This window comes from Capricornis sumatraensis, chromosome 15 (assembly GCF_032405125.1).
Source record: "Capricornis sumatraensis isolate serow.1 chromosome 15, serow.2, whole genome shotgun sequence".
NCBI classification, from domain to species: domain Eukaryota; kingdom Metazoa; phylum Chordata; class Mammalia; order Artiodactyla; family Bovidae; genus Capricornis; species Capricornis sumatraensis.
The window spans coordinates 65,775,802-65,799,344 of record NC_091083.1 but is presented as its reverse complement, the minus strand read 5'-3'; the positions used below and the strand labels follow the sequence as shown (position 1 = coordinate 65,799,344).

The following is a 23,543-nucleotide window of genomic DNA, read 5'->3' as shown; positions in this document are numbered from 1 at the left end:
CTCCATCATGGTGGTGCTGTAGGGAAGCAGAGTGAGGCTGTCTCTATGACACCTCAGGTCACTTTCTTGCCCATCCTGGGCCCCACTGTTCCTGCTTGTAAGGCAAGGAGGTGAGGCTGGATAATCCCCAAACTCCCTTCCAGCTTTGGATCCAGGTCTCTGCTTACCTGGTTGCACATATCCCACATCCCCCAAAATCCCATTGGAAGAATGCAACGGACCACACAGGAGGTGCTGAAAGGGCTTTTAATTGCTGGGGGTGGAGGGTGACAAGCATAGGATGTCCTGACTGTGAGCACGAGTATCTGAGAGGTGTCCTTTGACTGGGCTCAGTTGTCACTCCTGGAGGATGGTGGCAGCACCAACCGTCCCAGAGGGAGATGGTACAGAGATTCAGTCAAGTCCCGGAACCAATCTGGAAGGAGACCCTGGTGTGAGGCATGGACACCCCAGGACCCTTACTTGCTCCTGGGTTCACCAGACATGGCTGCAGGAGTACTCTCCCCAAACCCTGGGAGCTCTGAGGCTCGGGGAGGGACTGGCACCTGTGGTTTGGGGTCTTTCTCTGGCATCTGGCACTGACCCCTCTCATCCCCTCACCCTCCCAGCCCCCTCACCTAAGCAAAATGGCCAATGTGAAAAGACTGATCAGGGCCCAGAGGAGCCAGGGTTCAGGGGTCAGTTCAGGGATCAGGATCAGGGATCAGACTGAGATGTGATCTGGTCTTTATCTGTGACCAGTGTCAGGGCTGAGTCAACTACTGGAGTCAAAGCTCAGTCTGACTGTTCTGGGCTCAGTCAGGGAGCAGAATCGAGCACAATCCGCGTGTCTGATTTAGGGTCAGGAGGTGGTCTGTGACCGAGATCAGGGCTGAGTCTGCCACTAGAGAAAGAAGAGAAGCCAAGCTTGTTTCTGCTTCTCCACGGGCCCCTGGGGGCGGGGAGTCTTATCCTCTCTCAGCCCGGGGCCCTGGACCCAGCCCTCACCAGTAGGCAGGCATCCCAGCTGTTTCCTCATCTGCCCTCTTCATTTTCCCTGAGGTTCACCTGAAGGAACACAATGAATAGCAGTTCTCAGGCTCTAGCACTGGAAATCCGAATACAAATCAGACAGTGACTGCCAGCCTCCAGCAGGTCAGACTTGACAGCCACGGGACTGCTTGTGTGTCACTCCATCTATCTGAGCCTCAGCTAGTTCATCTGTAAAATGGGTATCCTGACACTACCCATCCCCACAGGGTCGTTGCAAGGATCCAGTGAGATAGTATGTAAGAAGCACAGATTGATGGCCCAACGAACGGTGTCTGTGGCTATTTTCTAGAAGAACCGCCTCCAGAACCCTGATGCTTCACTCATCCCATTTCTGTTGCCCATAGCCCCAGCAACCCCAGCCATACAAGGAAAGCTCCCGCGGGCTGGGGGTGAAACCACACCTCCTCATAAGAAGGGAAAGGGAAGGGGCAGTTTTTTATCATCAATGCCTACTGGATATTAGGCTTTTTCTGCTTTTTCTTTAAATCCATTCATCAGCTAAGCCATGTTTACAATCTCCTTTCACCTGGGAGGAACCTGAGGCTCAGAGAGGCGGAGCCAGTTGACCAGGACTGCACAGTTGCTAAGTAGCAGATCCAGGGTTTGAATCCAGATCTGGCCCGTCCTCTTTCTGACATCATTCTGGGCATGAGGTTCTTCCAGTGGAACAAAGGAGGGCAGTAGAAGCTCTCAAATGCTGACAGAGAACCTCAGCCTGCAGGGACCCCTCCAACCACATTCTCTTGACTTGCTGAGGATGAAGGGTCCTCAGCTTCTCCAGGATCCCCTGACCAGACCTGCTGGTGCTGTAGGCATAGAGTGGCATACCACCTCTGGTGAGGCTGCAGAGGGAGCCTCCTCTCCGCTTCCCCAGGCTGTGACTTACTGATGAGTTTCTTAACACACTCTGCATCCAGGCTTTCAAGGAGCTCGCGGAATCGTGGGCACAGCTGAGGATCATACAGAGCCAGGGAAAGAGAGAGAGACACACGCAGAGAGAATTGGAAAGAGGGAAGGAAAGAAAGAGGTGAGAAGGTGAGGAAGGAGAGGAGAGATGTGAGAAGGAAGAGGACTGGTTATTACCTGCTACGAGCACCCTGCCCGCCACCCACAGAGATGCTCACTACTTGGGGCCTCAGAACTTCTGACCCTTAGGATTCTAGCACAGTGGAAACCTAGAAGGCCCATATCTGAGATCCAGAGGACACTAGAACCCTAAAACCCTCAGAACATTATAATCCCAGTACCTTAAGTATCTAGACTGTAAGCATCCCATATCCCTGTGCTCTTAGAAACCTTGTCCTTTGGACTCTGAAATCTCAAGGGTCAAATGGGGCCCTGGGAATCATAGTGAAGTGTTTCTCACAATTTTGTGTGCATACAATTCCTTGAGGATCTTGTTAAAAGGCAACTTAATGAGCAGCAGGTCTGGAGTGGCACCTAAGGGTCTGTATTCTAAAAAATGCCCAGGGAAGGTCAGTACTGCTGGTCTGACAACCATAGTTTTACCAGTGACCCTCCAGTTCAACAAACCTCAGGGCATCCTGGAGGATTTTTAAAAAAAATAAACCCAGATTGCAAGCCCCCTTCCAGAGTGACTAATTTAGAATCTTCTGAATTTAGGGCACATGGTACATACAGTTTTGTATATGATACATAGGAATCTGACCTATGGTATGTACAGATTTGGATTTAAATAAATTAATAAAGTATTGAAATAAGAAAAATATTAGCTAAAAGGTCTATTGGCAGTCCGTGGGTATGGCAAATGGTTCAAGTGTGGGACCCAGTGACTTCAGCTCATGTTGGGCCCCTCTTCTCCTCCCCAGGCCAGGCTGAGTGAAGCGGGGTGGGGCGGGGGGAGTAGCAACTGACAACTCAAAGGGAAGTTGTCCCCTCAGAAAGGAAGGTGCCCAGAGAGTACAGCCCACCCACGGAATGACACACCTGCCCCCACCAGGTGTGGCTTTACACCCCCAGGAGTGGGTGACTCACCTCATCCTGCACTACAGAGGACACCACCCTCCTCGCAAGGTTGACTCCAATGTCCACAACATTGTTGAGCAATCCAAAGCGGCTGGAGAAGAGAGGAAATTGATAAAGGTCAGTGAAGTTGGCAGAGCGGCCAAGGAGGAGCAGTGGGAAAGAGGGTGGAATATGGTGGAGCTCCTTGAAGTCAGGTGACTTGAGCCTCTACCCAGGGGGATCATCACTTAGAACCCTATGGTTGATCATCAGCCCACCCCAGTAGCTCGTGAGCATCTCATCACAATCCTGAGACCTCATCCATCCACCCATCTAGCCATCCATTCATTTATTCGTCAGTACATATTTATAGAACACCAACTATATGCTGGGAATCAAGCCTGACTTAGGACACAGTGATGAACAAAGCACAAGCAGCTTCTAATATGTTACCTAAATATTAGATTGGTTAAAATGTTCATTCAGTCTATGTCCGATACAAGATACAGGATGCTTGGGGCTGGTGCATGGGGATGATCCAGAGAGGTGATATGGGGTGGAAGGTGGGAGGGGGATTCAGGATTGGGAGCTCGTATACACCCATGGGCTGGATTCATGTCAATGTATGTGAAAACCAATACAGTAAAATAAAGTAAAAATAAAATTTAAAAAGCAAAATAAATAAAAACTAAATAATAAAAAATAAAACTGTGCCAAACTAAAAAAAAAAAAAAGTTCATTCAGAGCTTTCTGTAACATCTTATGGAAAAACTCACATAAATTTTTTGGCCAACCCCGCATTAAACAAGTTTTCCTAAGGCTTGCTCCTTCCCACTATCAGCTCTCAGCATAACTTTCACCACTTCAGGGCGGCCCTCCCTGACTGCTTGCCTAAGGTAGGACTTTGTATCAGTTTGTATCACAGCACTCTGTTAAGTGTGCTGCACTGCTGAGGGATCTTTGCCATCTGACATTTCCCGAGTGAGTTCTTTATTACTGGACTGAATGCTTTCCTGTCTGCCTTCCCCTCAAGAGCATAAGCTCCATGAGAGCACGGTCCTTGCTTGCAGTCACCATAAATTCTCCAGAGCTCAGAAAGGCAGCTGCTTGGCATAGAACAGATGCTCAACATGTTTTTGGCTGAAGGAGGACATGAAATAAACATACAACTAAATACATAATGACAACTTATGACAAGTATTGAGAAAGGTATGAGTAGATTTTCCAAGAGAGAAGAGGAGGGACCTTGTTTTAGACTCCGAAGGATGAGATGTACAATAAGACGGAATGTGGGAAAGGTGTTCGAAACTAGGTTCAGAGCAGCCTGTGCACAGGCCTTGAGTGGAAGGAGCTTTTCTGAGACTCAGAGCAAATGCTAATATGTCTAGAGCAGAGTGAGCAAGGGGGAGAGCACAGTGATACGAGGGCGGATCCAGATCAGGCAGAGCCTCAGTGGCCTTGGGGAGAGCTTGAGATTCCACCCATGGCGGAGAGAAAACCCCCAAAAGGATTTGGAGCAGCAGAGTGGAATGCTATTTCACAGAAGTGGACACAGAGACCCAGAAGGCTGGATGATTTCCCTGGGGCTATAGGCCAGGCAGTGTCTAGCAGGGCTCAGGCATTTGGGCTTATATTAGTCTTTCCAAGTGATGATAGGCTGCAGGGCCTATCTTTGGTTTGGGGGGTCCCTATGCAACCTGTGATCAGATCCCTTGTTGGGGCAGGATGGACTGATCTCTACTCATGGCTCAGCCTTGATACCTGCCAAAGCCAACCTGGCCCGTCTTCAGCTTCCAGACCACTCCTCCTCTCCCAGCCAGGACCAGAGTCAGCCTTTTTCTCTCTACCATCTTCCCTGGGCAAAACCTGCTTTTTCAACCACACAGTTTAAGATCTAGATTTTGTGGGTTCCTGGAGATCAGTGACTTAAATGGAGAGAACATTTCAAGGTCTCATTTTGGGAATCCTCATTGAGTGGAAGATGATTAGGGCACAATCTGAATTTTCCCTGCTAGAATCTGTAGCAGGGAAAATTCTTAAAGATATGGGAATACCAGACCACCTGACCTGCCTCTTGAGAAACCTATATGCAGGTCAGGAAGCAACAGTTAGAACTGAACATGGAACAACAGACTGGTTTCAAATAGGAAAAGGAGTATGTCAAGGCTGTATATTGTCACCCTGCTTATTTAACTTCTATGCAGAGTACATCATGAGAAACGCTGGGCTGGAAGAAGCACAAGCTGGAATCAAGATTGCCAGGAGAAATATCAATAACCTCAGATATGCAGATGACACCACCCTTATGGCAGAAAGCGAAGAGGAACTCAAAAGCCTCTTGATGAAAGTGAAAGAGGAGAGTGAAAAAGTTGGCTTAAAGCTCAACATTCAGAAAAGGAAGATCATGGCATCTGGTCCCATCACTTCATGGGAAATAGATGGAGAAACAGTGGAAACAGTGACAGACTTTATTTTGGGGGGCTCCAAAATCATTGCAGATGGTGATTGCAGCCATGAAATTTAAAGACACTTACTCTTTGGAAGGAAAGTTATGACCAACCTAGATGGCATATTGAAAAGCAGAGACATTACTTTGCCAACAAAGGTCCATCTAGTCAAGGCTATGGTTTTTCCAGTGGTCATGTATGGATGTGAGAGTTGGACTATAAAGAAAGCTGAGTGCTGAAGAATTGATGGTTTTGAACTGTGGTGTTGGAGACGACTCTTGAGAGTCCCTTGGACTGCAAAGAGATCCAACCAGTCCATCCTAAAGGAGATCAGTCCTGGGTGTTCATTGGAAGGACTGATGCTGAAGCTGAAAATCCTATACTTTGGCCTCCTCATGTGAAGAGTTGACTCATTGGAAAAGACCCTGATGCTGGGAAAGATTGAAGGCAGGAGGAGGAGGGGATGACAGAGGATGAGATGGCTGGATGGCATCACCGACTCGATGGACATGAGTTCGGGTAAACTCTGGGAGTTGGTGATGGACAGGGCGGCCTGGTGTGCTGCGATTCATGGGGTCGCAAAGAGTCGGACATGACTGAGCGACTGAACTGAACTGAACTGAGCAGGGTTTACTCTTCTTGCCTGTTCCTAACTAGAGGCAAGAAGGTAAACACAATATATTATTATTGTTATTATCATTATTTGAGGGACATTATATAATAAGAGAAGGGTCAGTTCTTCAAGTAGATGTAGCAATGCTAAATGTGCATGTAACAGAGCTTCAAAAACCATGAAGCAAAAACAAATAAAGATTAAAGGTGAAATACACAAATTCACAGTTATCGTTTGAGAGGTCAACACTCAGGTCTTAGTAATGTGAGGACTCGAGAGACAGAAAATAAGGATAGATATTACTATTACTGAAAGCTTAGTATGTGCTTGGCCAAATATTCTCTGAGTTTGCTATGCATTTTCTCATTTGGTCAACATAGTAGCCTATGAGTTAGGTAATGTTACCAACCTTAGTATACAGATATGATAGCTAAAGCTTCTACAGGCTAAATTGATTACAAGACCCAAGTGAGTGGCAAAGCTAGCTTGACTCCAGAGTCTGAACTTTTTTTTTTAACCATACTCTGCTCCCTCCCAGGTAAGGAATAGGGCTGAAATTATGGGTCCCAGCTCCTCTGGAATTCCTTGCTCTGCTGAGATGTGTTGGCCTGACCTGTGCAGCACCGTGAGTGAGATGCTTTCTGGGCTGTTGGTGCATTCTCCCACGACCACCTTGGAGTCACTAGTCTCAGTATCAGTGTCAGTTTCAATGCTGACAGTAGTTTGGAGGTCCACCTTGAGGTCCAGGTTGACAATCTCACCCAACAGAGGCCTACAGGGAATAAGATTCACAGTGAACAGAGGTGAAGTCTCTTCATGTTGCTTACATGCGTCTCTCTTTCTAGATGGCCATTGCATGGGATATCTATGGATAAAGTCAATAGTGTGTACAGTTTTTATGAAATCTACATTCTTACATTAGGTATTACTTTTCTGGCCCCATGGGTTTGGCTCATATGAAATTTTTATACAGTGTCACACTGATAAATAAAATAAAAATAATGGTTAACATTTCTTGAGCACAAACTGTGTTAAGTATTTCACAAAAGTCTTTTACTTGAATTAAGTGATTTAATCTTGACAGCAGTACCGTGAGGGAAAAATACTATCATTACTCTATTTTCAGAGTGAGGAAATGTTTGGTATAGAGAGGTTAAGTAACTATCCTAAGATCTCATATCCAGTGAATGATGAAATCGCAGTACACTTAATTTATAAAGACTCTTCTACACATCTGCATTTTCCTTTCCCTTCATAGTTAAAAAGTAATTAAAATACTTAGAAATTATTGTTTCTAATATAACTTATATAATTAACAAATTAATAAAATCCTAATATAGTTTCCATATAATTTCACATGCCTTTCATTACATGTACACTACTATATGGCCATACTGGCGACTGCTATTTAAAGGGAATCTTGAGAGACAAAATGATGCTGGAGGAAACTTTGCCTCAGAGTTATAAATGTTCATGTCTTCTCAATTTTCAGCTATTATGATTAGATAAGTTTTATGATTTTGGAAATATATTTCATGGAGGATTAAAAAAAAAAGAGATTTGGTTCTGGGCAGTGTTTCTTAGAACATGTTAAAGGTTAGGATTTAGAAGTTGCAATGGCCTCTTTGTTTTACTGATTGGGAGACCAAGGCAGCAGGGTGGAAAAGTGCCTGATTCCAGACTGGAGACCTATTGGCCATACCTCACTGCCTCTCCCAACCCTCAGATTCCAAGGCTACTCACAGGTTCACGGTGACGTCAGCAGTGATGGGGATCTTCACATTAGCGCTGTGGTCAGAATTCGCTTCGAATGTGATATCTGCGACTTGGACATTGCTGATTCTCACCCTGTGTAAAAACCACAATTTACCCTATCACTCCTGACAGCCATTGCTTGGCTCTTCTCTATGCCAGCTTCCTGCTGAGTTTTGAGCCTCATGGACTTTGCCTGCTTTGGTCTTCATGAGATCCCTGCTCAGAGGCTGAATTCTCTCCATTGGATGATATGGCAGACTGAGGATCAGACAGCTGTGATTTCCTCAAGACGCCAAGGGTGAATATGTGCCAGAGCCAGTATTTGGTGTGTTTTTTTTTTTGTTTGTTTGTTTGTTTGTTTTTAGCTGAAGTGTAGCTGCTTTACAATGTTGTGTTAGTTTCAGGTGGACAGCAGAGTGATTCAGATAGAGATATGTATATTTAAAGAAGTGTCTTTATTTCAGATTCTTCTACCTTACAGGCTATTACAGAATATTGAGTATAGTTCCCTGTGCTATATAGTAGGTCCTTGCTGGTTGTTTACTGTATATATAGTAGTGTGTATGTGTTAATGCCTGGAGTAGGAAATGGCAGCCCATTTCAGTATTCTTGCCTGCACAGTCCCATGGACAGAGGAGCCTGTTGGGCTATGGTTCATAGGGTTGTAAGGAGTTGGACATGATTGAAGCAACTTAGCATATGTTAGTGCCAAACTCCTAATTTCTCCCCCACATTGCTTTCCCTTCTGGTAACCATGAGCTTGTTTCTACGTCCACAAGTCTCTTTGTATAAGATCTTTTGTATCATATTTTAGATTCCATATATAAATGGTATCATATGGTATATGTTTTTCTTCTGTCTGACACTTCATTTAGTATGATAATCTCTATGTCCATCCTTTTGTTGCTGCAGACAGCATTATTTCATTCTTTCTATGCAGAGACAGAATTTGAACCCAGAACTGCTGACTCCCAGATGTTATGTGTGGAGCCACCTATGTGGTGTGAATTCTAGTTTTCTCTCTCCTGAGGCCATTCAGACTTTTATACTCAGCTATATTCAGAGAAGAAAAGTCTTATTCCTTAGAAAAGGGACTTTAGGCATCAGCAAACAGATAGAGGTGAGGGAGAAGAGAATCTTCATCCTGACCCTGAAATCACAGAATGGGAGGGTCCAGACCCATGAGATGCTCACAGGCCCTGCAGCCCTGACTAATTTCCCCGGGCTCTGGCAGAGCTGGCTTCAGACCGCTTCTGCTCTGCAAAAACACACAAGGTTTGTTCATCTTTCTTTCTTTTATATTAAACTTACCTCCCCAAAGATATGTATTCTCTTTTCTGGGGACAAAGATCTCCAACATGAAGCATCAACTCACCCTGTAAGGCTGTACACTACTTGAAAAATTCTAGAAATGAGTTGTTCCAACAAATTCTCTGTTTCCTGGGTCTCCTCCACCACCTCTTCTGAACACCTGGATTCCAATTCAGTCTTCAAATTCTGAAAGATAGCTGCAAAAACAATCTCCGTTCAGTGTAGTACACAACTTAAGAAGCAGTTCCTAGGCACCAGGTACTAATGAGACTATTTTCCAGGGTTATTTTATTTCATTTCATAACACCTTCATAAAGTAGATATTACTATTATCTGTGATTTCAGATGAGGAAATAAAGGATCAAAAGATTAAGAAATGGGCCAAAGTTGCACAGCTAGGAGACCTTGTTCCTATTATGCTGCCTTCATGCTAATGTATGCTCATCATTTCCACAAAGCGATCAATCCGCTATTGAGCAGGGAATAGATATTGATTGCACGTCAGATTCTAGTAGTGAAGATTAAGGAGATGCTCATACAAACTGAGCATAAAGTAAGAAATGGAAAATGTAGAATCAAAGAAAAAACATGGCTCCAAATTATTAAAGTGGCAAGTAGGAGCCCTGGATAGCAGGCCTAGAAAGCAGTGATTCATTCAGGAGCAGGAGGACAGAGAGTCCTAACAGAGGGTCTTTCAGAGAAAAGAGGGATTTGATAGAGGAAGTGGCATGGCAGATGTAGAATGGCACAGTTGAAAAGAGTTCAGAATATACGTGTAGAAAAGAATTCAAATGAGAAACAGGAAGGCAACAACGAGCTCAGAAAAAACCACACAAAAGGCTACAGGAAAAGATATGTAATCAGAGTACTTCAATTTGGCTCTGTAATAGACAATATCTACCTAATTATAACAGGCGGAAACTCCGTCTGGTCCTATAGATAATCCAGACACTTCTGCTTCTGAGCTCAGTTTTATCAGCACTGAAACTGGAAAGTGGGTCCCTTTGAAGTTTGCCCAAGCCCTGGCAAGGTTTGAAAGGCCGTCATATACAGAAATTAGTTTCTCCTATAAAGAATGTTTCTCAGGGTGCTGGTAATATTTCCAGAAATTGAAAAGAAGGCCAAGTTCTTTCAAGAAATCAGAATTACAAGGACGTATGATTAACTAGAAAGGTAGGTAATTTTAAAGCTACCTAGGCTAGGTAGGAATTCTTTTCTAGTTAGTTAATACAAAGTACTAAGGAAACTGAATAGCCCAGCAAAAGAATATGCCACAGATATAAATAAAATATATGTTAAACATGTAAATGACTAATAAAATATGAAAAAATATGAGTGAATTCTTTCATAATTAGAAAAAAGAAAAGTGACATGAATTATAACCTTTCTTCTGTGAGATTGGCAAGAAATTCAGTTGTCCAAAACAGTGCTGTCAGGGAAGTGGAATAAAAGGTAATCTCATAGACTCTTGGAGAAAATATTAGCATAGGGTATTATTTGTCAATATCTACTGTAATTTAAAATATGCATACTTCTGAACTTTTGAAATGTCACTTTGAGGAATTTATCCTACGAATATATTAGCAAAGTTTACCACGATATAAGATGTAAAGTGATATTCAGTTAAGTGTTGTTTGTTTCTAGAAAAATAGTAAACAATTAGTCACCTCTCTTAGTAAACAACCCATAAAGAGAGCCCCTGCTATATAGCCTCTGGTAATACAGGCACAGTATTTAGCAGGAAGCTCCCAGGTGCCACTGACCATCACGATTGTTGACTCACTTTCAAGTGTACTGTCGAAGGTGTCAAGTCCTCTCTCAAGGCCAGATTTCAGCTTCCTCAGAACATCATTTCCACGAATGTCAAGAAGAGATGCTGAGGTCCCAGCAAGCAGGCCGCACAAGAGAACAAGTTTCCAAAGCTGAAACATCTTGTCCTGACACCTGGACAGTCATGGGAGGATCAGGAGTGAGAATTAGCCACGGGGAAACGGTATCTTTGATGAGCACCTATCACTCTGACACTCAGCAGTCCTTGACGATAGACGTGGTTATCTCCTCTCTTTCAGATGGGCAGCCCAGGTCAGGAAGTTAGAGCAACTTGCCCAGAGATAAACAACTAGTGAAAGAAGGAGATACTATTTGAAAAGTCACGCCTGACTCCAGGTCAGAGCTCTTGACCACATGCCGGCTTCTCTGCCTGGAACATTTTTCTCTTCTTTTCATTTTTACCTGAGTCACTTCCTACTGACTCCAAATTCAGTAAGATATCATGTCCTCGAGGAAGATCACTCTAGACTCTCCCCAGAGTCTAGGTTAGGAGGCCCCACTCCACCATCTTGCTGCCTTCATTGTATGACCACAGTCCTGGGTACCAGTTAGGGAAGACTTGGCTGCCTTTCTCATCATGCTGTGCACCCCTTAGAGGAGGGATTGTGACCTATCTCACTATTGAATTCATTACATATAGTAAAAAACCCTGATCCTTGCTCAGTACAACAAAATAAAGTTTGCTGAATAAAAGTATGAGCAAATAAATGGGCACCACATCATGAGCCTGCTTTGCTTGTCAGTTTGGCACTTGTCCTAATTGAATCTATTTCTTAATTTGCTCTAATCAAGATAGAAACGAACTGAATTAGACCGATCCCTCTGCCTCAAGCCCCACAGCCTTCTGAAGGCCTCAGGTGGGGTGACATTAGGTGGAAAGCCCGCCAGTCATGGGTTTGGAGGAAAATACTTACGGAGTCCTTGCTCGCCTGCACAGCCTCCTGAATTCCGCTGGGTGTTGAGGCCCTTATATCTTCCAGATGGCGATGGGCAGGGAGGCTGCCCCCGGAAACAAGCCCTGTGTCCAGAGCCATCCAAGGAGACTCCAATGAAAATAACCCCTGTCCAGAGTGAATGCAGAGAGACTTCCGAAGCAAAGGTCACCCAGGATGATTGAATTGGAATGGGTGGATATGGAGAGGACTTTGTGCCAAGACTAAAAGCAGGTTCTCGTGCTGCCAAGACAGCGGCCATTGCAAGTGGGGGCTGGGATAAAGACCGAGAATGGATGAAGTGGAGAATGTTCTGGTAGAAGGACTCATGGTGATCATCCAGCTTAATTCCATCAGGATTTGGAAACGCAGGCTCAGAGGGAAATTATGATACTATTCGATCAGTATTTGGAGCTCAGCTAGAGGTCTTCCAGAAAGACAGGGACAGATATGGGGCTAGAATTTGTGGCCCACAAAGTCAGGGTCAGTGAGCAGCGAGGTCATTCTTTCCAAACCTTCTCTTTTGTCTGAGTGCTCGCCATAAAATCCCTCACAGTAGAGCCGGCCTTAGGGCAAATGTTTTCAGTTGTTCAGGACCACCCTCTTCCCTGTCTACCTACATCATTTAGCCAGTAGAGTTACTTCTGTGAGTGAACAAAATCTGCCTCTATAGGTACCCTCATGTATGCAAATTCCTATGCACACATGCCACTAACCCCTCTACTATCAATGCAGCAGCCAGAGGTTGAAGCATTCAGCTTCAAAACAGCAGCCCCATCAAGGCCTTGTGGTACTGTTCACGGCCACCCCAAACTCATCTACCTCTTCTTCCATAGCCCTACTAAATTCCTTCTGTTCCAGAAAGATGTCAGCCCTTTTGCTGCCTTTGACCTCCACACAAACCATTCCCTTTCCCCAGAACTCACCTGCCTAGTTGTCCCTGGATCTTGACATCACCTTGCAACCTCTGTAATGGCTCACCTGAGGTGGTCCCTCCCCATCTTCCCCGAGCTCAGCTTCTTGCTGGCCTCTGTCACAGCAGATCATTATCATTTGACTTTTTCCCTTCTTCTCTGCCCTCAGGAAGCTGCTACCACCCTTTCCTCTAGGGCTTTCCTCTCATGTGGGTCCCAAGACACTGACCTGGTTCTAGAATGCTCCAAGCATCTCTGTGGCATCTGATAAGGCCGTCCACTCTCTGATAAGGTGGTGAGGGTCCCATCCTTAGAGATGCTTGGGAATTTGACCAGATGACTGCTAATGTCCTGTGTGACTTGTGACTGTGAGCCATGATTCGAAATTTTCTTGGTCTCTCATTTGAAGATTATTGCGGCACATTTGTATGACTCTTGCTCCCAGGTTTTTTTCCTCCCTGAGTCTGGCTGCCCTATGGGGATATGGTTCCCTCAGGCTTCTTGCCTCTTTCCTTTCTCACCGGCCTGTCCTCCCAAGACCCACACCCACCTGGCCATGGCCTCCTGGAGTCACACTGGTTGGTGCTGGCTAGTGTCTCATCACGGACCACACCCAGGACAAAGCCAGCTTCTTTTTTGTCCTCTGGGGGCAGCAGTGAGTGGCATTCATCAGCCATGATGATCAGCTCCCAGTAGGGGCAGGGGAGTGCCAAGGCCTGGGCTTGGCACAGCAGGTCCACTTTCCCAACTGGTGCTCAGGACAGCTCTGTGAGGAGGTTCAGAAAGCCCCACTTTCCGGTTGAGGAAACAGAGGTTAAGGGAAAAGATGTGACTGGCCCAGTTCTCACAAGGACAAGGCCCTATGTTTGGGTCCCCAGGGAAGGACATTTCACTCAGATCACCTTGAGGCCAGCTGGTGGGGCAAGAGAGTCCTTGGACTTGAATACCCTTGTTTATTCCTTGACCTCTGCTGTTTGAGTTGGTTGTAATGCCTGGTGCACTGGGCCCCTGTCAACCCGGAACACCCGGTCCAGAAAGTGCAAATGCATGCCGAATTGGCATTAGGTTGGGAGCACCCACTAGTCACCCAGGGTCGTCTCCTCCATTTACCCACCTGCATCTCACTAGGAACCTGGAACCCTGTCCTGGACCTGATAGCAGCCAGGAAATGTAGGGGTATGTCCAGAGGTTTCGGGAGTTAGCTTTCCTCACCCTGACTCTATTCCCACCATCAGGCACAGTGCAGGTGCCCAAGACTAAGCCTGGGTCATGGAGAACCCAGTCCACCAGAGCCTTGAGCCTGTCAGCAGACGACCCACTCAGACTGTCTGTGCCCAGTTCTGAAAATATCTGAGGCCCTTCTTCCCCTGGTTGTGGGCACAGAGCTGAGGGCTATGCAGAAACCTTGTGCAGAGAATTGTCCCTACTCAGGACACAGCCCAGGGGACTGAGTGTGATATAGTGAGCTCAGACCTGGTGTTGGCCCCAGGCTTCAGCTGGTAAAATAGGTAGTCAAGCTGTGTTTGGATCCTGGTGGCAAATGGAAATTAAAAGGGTATTGAGGTGCTGGTGATCATACCCCGGCTCTAGTGCTGGGCCAGCTGAGTTTGAATCCCCTCCTCCTGTTACTGGCTGTGCAGCCTGGACAAGGAGCTTCATCTCCTGGAGCCTCAGGTCCCCTGTGTGTGAAATGGGACTAAAGATGGGATTCTGCTCCAGGTGTGTGGTGAGGATGTGGTGGGATAATGTGTATGAAGGGCTGAGCATGAAGCAGGTCCCTGATATGCAGCGACACCAGTGATGAAATGATGATGTCAGTTGTTTCTATCGTCAGGCCATTTCACTCCCCTCTACCTCAGGTCTCCCATCTATATGTGGTCCCACCCCAGAAGGCTATGGAGAAGACTGAGAAGATAAAGCACTCAACATGCTTAATGCTTAAGCAATGGCTACTGCATTTTTTACTTTTGTGTGCAGTAAAGACTGAGTGAGATAAAATGGCCTAGACACCCAGTATACCAGTGTCCACAAATTCTGGCTCCCTTGGGTGATGATCTAGACGGCCCGTGACAGGTGTATTTCCTTGTGTTTCCTCACAAGCCTGTTTCCCTTCTAGGGCTGACAGTGAAGACAGTACCATGGTCTCAAATATTATCTGATTGAATGTAGGGATTCAATAGAGCTTTCTGGTAAGAAGCTCTCTCAGGGTTCAGGAGCTGATTAGTGATGTCTGCCACAAGTTCAGGAGGGGAGAGTGGAGGCACTGCGTGTGTGCCACTGTGGGACCAGGTCATATCCAAGAGCCCTTTAGCCAGTGATGGGCACACCAACACCACACATTCATGGACAGTGGAACTCTGGGACCTGCCTGGTGCTGGGAGAAGGTAATAGAGACCCTTATCTAGATTCCAGTTTTGGCCAGTAAATAACCTGCTTTGTGACTCCAAGTAACATGTTCATTTTCTCCCAAGGTCTCTGTTGCCTCTAACTGCAAAATGAACAGACGTTCCCTGCTAGATGGTTGACTCCTCAGGGCTCTGAGAGGTGGTCAGCAACATCTAAGGGATACTTGCTACATTCCCATCTGCTGGGCCACCCCACACTCTTGCTTTGAGCATGAATCCCATCAGCTCCTTAGGCACAGTGATAACCGCCCCCTCTCTGAAGCCATAAGGGCCAAAACCACAGGCTTCGTGCCCAGTCCCTGACACAGAGCGGATTTTCAATAAATATGTTTTAGAGCTTGCGTAAGCATTTTTAATGCTGATTAATTAAAATGTACTCATCCAGTAATCCATGTGTTTTATTTGTAACAGTACAATAAGCTTGCTCTTAGGTCATCCTTGGGTGTACATCCCAGAAGTTTTCCTTGTTGGTGGTGTGACAGCAGGTAAATGTCATAACCTCTCTGAGCCCTGTTTTGTTCCCTTTCAACCATGAAAACGAGCACTAGAATATCCTCTACCTTAGAAGAGCTGCTGGGGGCACTAAATGAGGAAATGTCAGTAGAGAGCCCAACCCAGCCCTGGCTGAGGAAGGTGCTCCATGAATAATAGAGGTCATCATAATTACTATTACTGCAATACATAGTAGTGAGTGGTGACCTAAGGCAGCATTCAGGAGCCCTGGAAAATAGGGAGGGAGACAAGGGGCCGTGTGTGCAGTTCTTGAAAGTATGAGGAGGCTGTAAGCAAATCAGAGTGCTGCCACTTACTAGCCTCATGATCTTTCCCTCTTAGAGACTCAGTTTACTCACCTGTAAATAGGGCAAATGGGTGTACCTACATCACTGAACTGGTCTGAAGGGTACACAGTTAGCATGTATAAATCTGGACACGTGGTCCCTAAAGATTAGCTTTCTTCCTCGTCCACTGGACAGGGAGCCCCACTAGGAAGGGATCGCGTCTGTTTTGTTCCCTGACGTGTCTCCTGTGTCATAACAATGCCTTGTGATCGTAGCTGATGGACACATGCTCCCTGACGTGTTTTCACTGTTACTGTAACACACAGATATGGGACCCTGCCCCTGGGTGACCCTGAGGGAGAGCATGTTGCTCTGTTTCCAAGTACTTTCTGTGCACGTCTGCCTCTCCCCAGACACGGGGCGCTTCTGCTGCATTAGAACCCCCCTCCCTTCTCTCTGGCCACAGGTATGTGTAGTGGCTAAGGTTGTGGGCGGGGCTAGCCCGAGGTTTCTCCCCTACGAACGTTGCTCCAGCTGGTGGGAATGTAGCAAGTAGCCCCCAGACATTCCTGACCACCTCTCAGAACACCAAGGGGTCAACTGTGTAGCAGGAAGCCTCTATTCATTTTGTAGTTAGAGGAAGTGGAGACCCTGGAGAAAATGAACGTCTTCCTCAGAGTCACAAAACAGGTTATAAACTGAGCCAAGCCTAGAACCCAAATCAGGGTCTCTCCTCCACCCGACAGCACTAGGCAGGTCCCAGAGTCCCAACCTCTGTGAATATGTGGTGTTCATGCCCCCATCACCGGCTGGAGGGGCCTCTAGAGATGACCTGGTCCTGATCTGGCGAACATGCAATCGTTCCACTCTCCCCTCCTGAACTTGGGGCAGACATCAGGAATCAATCCAGTCCTCCAAGCCCAGGAGTGCCTGGGAGGGCTTCTCTGCAGAAAGCTCCATCCAGTCCCTACAATTAATGAGGTGTACTTGTACTTGACATCATATTTCTTGGAATCTGTAACATGGTCCTGACAGGAAGCTGAGGCTTAGTGAGCAACTGCACCTCCCAAAGATTATACACTAGTCACCAGGGAGCCAGAATTGATAGACACAGGTGTACTGGAAGTCTGAGCCCGTCTAGGTCATGTGGTCTTTATAGTGCACAAAATAAGAAATCTGGTTTCCATTGATTCAGCATAAAGCATATTGGATGCTTAATCTCTTCCCTTCGTCCTCTCCAAAACCCTGTGCAGTGAGGTCATGTACAGATGGGACACCTGAGGTGGAGGGGAGTGAAGTGACCAGACACCAGCAATAATTATAATATCTTCATCACTGTTGTATTAGGAGCCTACACACATTATCCCTCCACATCCTCACAGCACACCTGGGAGGAGACTCCCATACTTAGTGTCATTCTGCACACTAGGGACCTGAGGTTCAGGAAGATGAAGTCCCTTGTCCAGGCCACAAGCCAGCAACAGGGAAAGAGAGGATTAGAAAGCAGTCTGCCCGAATCCAGAACTGAGGTCTGACCACCATCCCCTTGGTACACTTTTAATTTCCATTTTGCCACGGGGATCCAGGTACCAGGTCATTTGCCCACTTTGCAATGAGGCAGCAGAAGGCTGGGGCCAACTCCAGGTCTGAGTTCATCACATCACTCTCCACCCCTGGGTTGCAGTCTTGAGGTGAGAACAAGTCTCTCCACAAGATTTTCCTCACATCCCTCAGCTCTGTGCCCACAACCAGGGGAAGAGGGACCGCAGATGTGTATAAAGCAGGCTCAGACAGTGTGGAGGGTGGTTGCTGACGGATCCAAGGCTCTGCAGGATGGGGTCCTCCATGTCCCAGCACCAGGCTTGGGCACCTGGGCTGCTACCTTCTCCCTACTCTGTGCTCTGATGGTGGGACCACAGTTCCCGTGAGGAAGGCTAGCTCCTCAAGCCTCTAGCCCTACTTGTGCTTTGTCAGAGCTGAGTTCATCAGGTTCCTACTGAGATGCAGGTGCGGGGCTGGAGAAGATGGACACAGGTGACCCAGAAGTCTCTGCTGGTGCTATAAGCCTGTTGCCAAGTGGGCAGCCACCTGGGCTTCCTGGACCAAGTGTTCCGGGTTGACATGGGCCCAATGCACCAGGCGTAACAACCAACTCAAACAGCAGATGCTGAGGAATAACATATTCAAGTCCAAGGACTCTCCTGCCCCACTAGCTGGCCTCAGTGTGACCTGACCTTTCCTGCAGATGCAAATGCTGGTTTTCTGTGCTTGTGAGACCTAGGCCAGTCACCTCCCTTCCCTGAACCTCAGTATCCTCAACTGGAAAATGAGGTTTGCCATGCCTACTATGTGGGTTGTCGTGAGCACCAATGGTGAAGTCCACCTGCAGTGCCAAGCCATTTGCCCAGGCCACTGTCTCCCTAGACTTTCCAGCAAAGAGGTGAAAATGATGACCTCTAAGCTCTCCTGTGGCTTTGATATTTGTTGATTTCAGTGTGGTTGTGTGACACTCGAGTAGGCATCAGATTGGAGGAGGAAGACACGGTCTACAAATGTGTTGCTAGCTTTGGATCCAGGTGTCCACTGCCCTGATTGCCCATACCTCGCCTTCTCTGAAATCTCAATGGAAGGAGTGCAATGGACCACACTAGATGTACAGAAATGGTTTTTTTATTGCTGGGGTGAGGGTGACGAGCATAGGGTGTCCTGACTGCAAGGAGGAGTATCTGAGGGTGTCCTTTGACTGGGCTCAGTTGTCACTCCTGGGGGATGGTGGCAGCACTGACTGTCCCAGAGGGAGACGGTACAGAGATTCAGTCATGTCCCTGGGAACCAGTCTGGAAGACAACCCCGGTGTGAGGCATGGACACCCCGGGGCCCTTACTGGCTCCTGCATTCACGAGGCACGGCAGCAGGAGTGTTTCCCCCCAAACCCTGAGAGCTCTGAGGCTCAGGGAGGCACTGGCACCTGTGGTTTGGGGTCTTTCTCTGGCACCTGGCACTGACCCCTCCTCATGCCCTCACCTTAGCAACAATGGCTAATGTGAAAAGAATGATCAAGGACCATGATGAGTCATGGTTTGGGGCTCAGCGTTTGATCAGGTTCATGGATCAGACTGAGACACAGGTCAGGTCACTATCCATGACCAGTGTCAGAGCTCAGTCAACAGTGGAGCCAAAGCTCAGTTCGACTATTCTGGGCTTAGGCAGAGGCAGAACCAAGTGCCATCTGCGGGTGTGATTAAGGGTCAGGACCCAGTCTGCCACTAGAGACACAAGAGGAGCCAAGCTAGACTGCTTATCCGCAGACCCCTGTGTGTGTTTCTGGAGGGTCTCATCCTCCGTCAGCCCAGGGCTCAGAGCCTACCTTCACCAGTAGGTAGGCATCACAGAGGTTTTCCTCATCTGTTCTATGGAGTTCCCAGTTGGAGTTTATAAACTTCTTCTGAAGGGACAAACAAGTAGCAGTTCTCAGGCTCCAGCACTGAAAGCTGAATAGAAATCAGACACCAGTGGCTGAAACTCTCCAGTGGGTCAGACTTGACAGCCAGGGGACCTCTTGCATATCACTTGATCTCTCTGAGCCTCAGTTAGTTCATCTGTAAAATGGGTGTGATAACACTACCTATCCCCACAGGGTCATTGCAAGGAGCCAATGAGAGAGTATATGAGAACAGAGCGATCGCCCAAGGAACTGGGTCTGTGGATATTTTCTAGAACTGCCTCCAGGGCCCTGACACTGTTACTCACCCCATTCTGTTGGCCCCAGCCTCATCAACCCCAGTCTTTCCAGGGACCCAGGTCAAGGAGAGTCTCCGGGGATTGGAGGTCAAACCACAGCTCCTCATAAGGAGGGGCCGTGTTGATTAACAATGCCTACTGGGTATTAAGCTCTTTCTGCTCTTTCTTTAAATCCACTCATCAGATCTGCAGCATTTATGATTTCCTTTCACTTGGGAGGAAACCAAGGCTCAGAGAGGTAGAGCCAGTTGACCCTAAACTCACAGTTGCTAGGAGAACATCCAAGATTTGAGCCCAGATCAGGCCTGTCCTCTTTGTCACATCATTCTGGGCAGCAGGTTCTGCCAGTGTGACAAAGGAGGGCAGGAGAAGCTCTCAGAGGCCCACAGAGGCCATCAGTCTGTAGGGGCCCCTCCGGCCACAGTTTTCTGACCTGCTCACAAGGAAGGGTCTTCAGCTTCTCCAGGATCCCCTGACCAGACCTGCCTGTGCTGCAGGCTAGAGTGGGGTGCCCTCTCCTGTAAGGCTGCAGAGGGAGCCCCCTCACTACTTTTCCAGGCTGTGACTTAGCCTTGTGGTTCTTAACATAATCCACATCCAGGCTTTCAAGGTAACTGCAGACTCATGGGCACAGCTGAGGGTCACAAGGAGCCAGGGAAAGAGAGCGACACATAGAGAGAAATGCACAGAGGGAAGGAAGGAAACAGTTCAGCAGCTGAGGAGAGAGAGGAGAGATGGGAGAAGGAAGAGGACTGATGAGCACCTGCTGTGAGCATCCTGTTTGCCACCCACAGAGATGCTCAGTACTGGGGCCCTCAGAACTTCTGACCATTAGGATTCTAGAACAGTGGAAGCCTAGAGTCCAAATCTGAGAGCCAGAGGTCACTAGGATCCTAAAACCTCAGACTATTAGAATCCTAGAACCTTAAAGAATCTGGACTTTTAACATTCCAGAGCACTATTCCCTTAGAAACCTTGACCTCTTGAACCTGAAACTTTATAGAGTGAAATGGGGTCCTGGGAACCATAGAGAAGTGTTATTGTGTTTTTCACAGTTTTGTGCATCTACAGTTCCCTGAAGGTGCTGTTAAAATACAAATTATTGAGCAGGTCTGGGGTAGGACCTAAGAGTCTGCATTTCTAATGAGTGTCCATGGGAGGTCAGTGCTGCTGGTCTGAGGAACACGCTTTGAGCAGTGTCTCAAGTTCAGTAAATCACAGAACAACATGGAGGATTTTAAAAAATATAAATCCATATTCCCAGCCTCCTTCCTGAATGACTAATATAGAATATTTGGAATTTGGGGCACATGGCACATATGGTTTTTTTATATGATACATGTGAATCTGAACTATGATGTGTATAGTTTTTGTATTTAATTGAATTAAAATTGTGTTGAATGAAGGAATAACTGGCAATCCATGGTTATGGTAAATGTTTCAAATGTGGGACCATTGATTTCAGCTAATGTCAGTCCCCTGCTCATCTCCCAGGCCATGCTGAGTGAAGGAGGGCAGGGAGCAACTGACCGTCCCAAGGAAGATGGTCCCTCAGAAAGGAAGGTCCCCAAGAGTACAGCCCAGCCAGGAAAAGTCACACCTTCCTTCACCATGCCTGGCTCTGCACCCACAGGAGTGGACAATTCACCTTGTAGTGCATTACCAGGGACAACAGCTCGTTCATGAGGTTGATTGCAAAGTCCACAACCCCAATGAGCAGTCCAATGCACCTGGAGAAGAAAGGAAACTGATAAAGGTCAGTGATTTCATTGGTACTATAGGCTAGGCAGGGTCCAGCGGGGCTCAGGCATTTGGACTCACATGTCAGTCTTTCCAAGTGCTGGTAGGCTGCAGAGCCAATCTTTTGCTTTGCAGTTCTGTAGGCAAACCTATGGTCAGATCCCTTGTTGAGGCAGGATGCTCTGACCTCTGCTCACGGCTCAGCCTTGTTCCTTGCCAAGGCCAACCTGCTCCAGCCTTCAGCTTCCAGACCATTTCTCCTCTCCCGCCAGGAGCAGGATCAGCCTTTCTCCGTCCATCCTCTTCCCTGGGCTAAACATGTTCATTCAAGCACACAGTTTAAGATGTAGATTTGGTGGGTTACTGAAGATCAGCAGTTTAAATGGAGAGGATTCAGTTTTCAAGATCTCATTTTTCGAATTTCCCAGTGGGTGGATGATGATTTGGGGACAATCTGCAGGACCTGATCTACCCAGCAGAGTGAAAGAGATGCTGTGTTGATCATTCTCTCATTCTTCCATGACCACCTTGGCGATATCAGGCTCTTTATCAGGTTCAATGCTGACACTAGACTGGAGGACCAATTTGAGGGCCAAGACGACATTCTCACCCAAAACAGGCCTGCAGGGAAATCGGTTCACAGTGAACAGAGGTGGAGAAGTCTCTTCACATTTCCCACTTTAGCCTCTCTCTTGTGTGGACGTTATATGGAATGTGTATGGACAAGGACAGGCCTGGTGTGCTGCGGGCCATGGGGTCACAAAGAGTTGGGTAAGACTTAGTGGCTGAACAACAAATGGACAATGTCAATGCTATCTGTTTTCTTTATGGAATTTACATTCTTACATTAGGAATTTCTTCTCCTGGCCTCAAGGTTTTGGCTCATGTGACATTTCTATAGATTATCACAGTGTTGATTAAAAAAATAATAAGAACATTTAAGGTATATTTCCTGGATTAATCCATTTAATCTCTACAGGAAGACCATTAGAATAAAGTACTATCATTATCTCTGTTTTCAGAATGAAGAAACGTGGTACAGAGAAGTTAATTAGCTATCTCAAAATCTCATAACTAAAGTGATAAAGTCATAGTGCACTTTAATTAATAAATACTCTTTTTCTATCTTTGTGTATTTCCTTTTTTAAAGATGTAAATTTATTTATTTTAATTGGAGGCCAATTACTTTACAATATTGTATTGTTTTTTGCCGTACATTGACATGAGTCAGCCAAGGGTGTACATGTGTTCCCCATCCTGAACCCCCCTCCCACCTCCCTCCCCTACCATCCCTCTGGGTCATCCCAGTGCACCAGCCCCAAGCATCCTGTATCATGCATCGAACCTGGACTGGCAATTCATTTCACATATGATAATATACATGTTTCAATGCCATCCTCCCTAATCATCCCACCCTTGCCCTCTCCCACAGAGTCCAAAAGACTGTTCTATACATCTGTGTCTCTTTTGCTATCTCGCATACAGGGTTATCATTACCATCTTTCTAAATTCCATATATATGCTGTATATGCTGTACTGGTGTATATACTGTATTGGTGTTTTTCTTTCCGGCTTACTTCACTCTGTATTATTGGCTCCAGTCATATACCTTATTAGAACTGATTCAAATGTATTCTTTTTAATGGCTGAGTAATACTCCTTGTGTATATGTACCACAGCTTTCTTATCCATTCATCTGCTGATGGACATTTAGATTGCTTCCATGTCCTGGCTATTATAAACAGTGCTGCGATGAACATTGGGGTACACGTGTCTCTTTCAATTCTGGTTTCCTCAGTGTGTATGCCCAGTAGTGGGATTGCTGGGTTGTATGACAATTCTATTTCCAGTGTTTTAAGGAATCTCCACACTGTTTTCCATAGTGGCTGTACTAGTTTGCATTTCCACCAACAGTGTAAGAGGGTTCCCTTTTCTCCACACCCTCTCCAGCATTTATTGCTTGTAGACTTTTGGATAGCAGCCATTTTGACTGGCGTGAAATGGTACCTCATTGTGGTTTTGATTTGCATTTCTCTGATAGTGAGTGATGTTGAGCATCTTTTCATGTGTTTGTTAGCC

General features: G+C 46.5%; 2 protein-coding genes across 2 annotated transcripts in view; both read right to left on the bottom strand.

Moving 5' to 3' along the window:
- Positions 1–329: 329 nt before the first annotated feature.
- LOC138091168 (short palate, lung and nasal epithelium carcinoma-associated protein 2B-like) lies at positions 330–11,054 on the bottom strand. Its single transcript, XM_068986809.1, has 7 exons — positions 10,907–11,054; positions 9,188–9,320; positions 7,801–7,905; positions 6,671–6,829; positions 3,028–3,109; positions 1,919–1,982; positions 330–415 (listed from the first exon to the last, which is right to left on the bottom strand). The coding sequence occupies exons 1-7, from the start codon at positions 11,052–11,054 to the stop codon at positions 330–332; spliced, it is 777 nt and encodes a 258-aa protein (XP_068842910.1).
- Positions 11,055–21,973: 10,919 nt separating this feature from the next.
- The window catches only part of LOC138091167 (short palate, lung and nasal epithelium carcinoma-associated protein 2A-like), a 33,348-nt gene continuing 31,778 nt past the window's right edge, over positions 21,974–23,543 (bottom strand). The window contains exon 7 of the mRNA XM_068986808.1: positions 21,974–22,085. Within this exon, the coding sequence (XP_068842909.1) occupies positions 21,974–22,085 (112 nt within the window). The remainder of the gene's footprint in view (positions 22,086–23,543) is intronic.

Bases quoted from the DNA above. Each gene is read 5' to 3' on its own strand.
- LOC138091168 (XM_068986809.1), bottom strand. From the start codon at position 11,054: ATGTTTCAGCTTTGGAAACTTGTTCTCTTGTGCGGCCTGCTTGCTGGG. The intron at 6,830-7,800 runs GTGAGTAGCCTT...TATTCCCTGTAG, and splicing joins GCTGACGTCACCGTGAACCT to GCCTCTGTTGGGTGAGATTG. The intron at 1,983-3,027 runs GTGAGTCACCCA...TATGATCCTCAG, and splicing joins CCTCTGTAGTGCAGGATGAG to CTGTGCCCACGATTCCGCGA.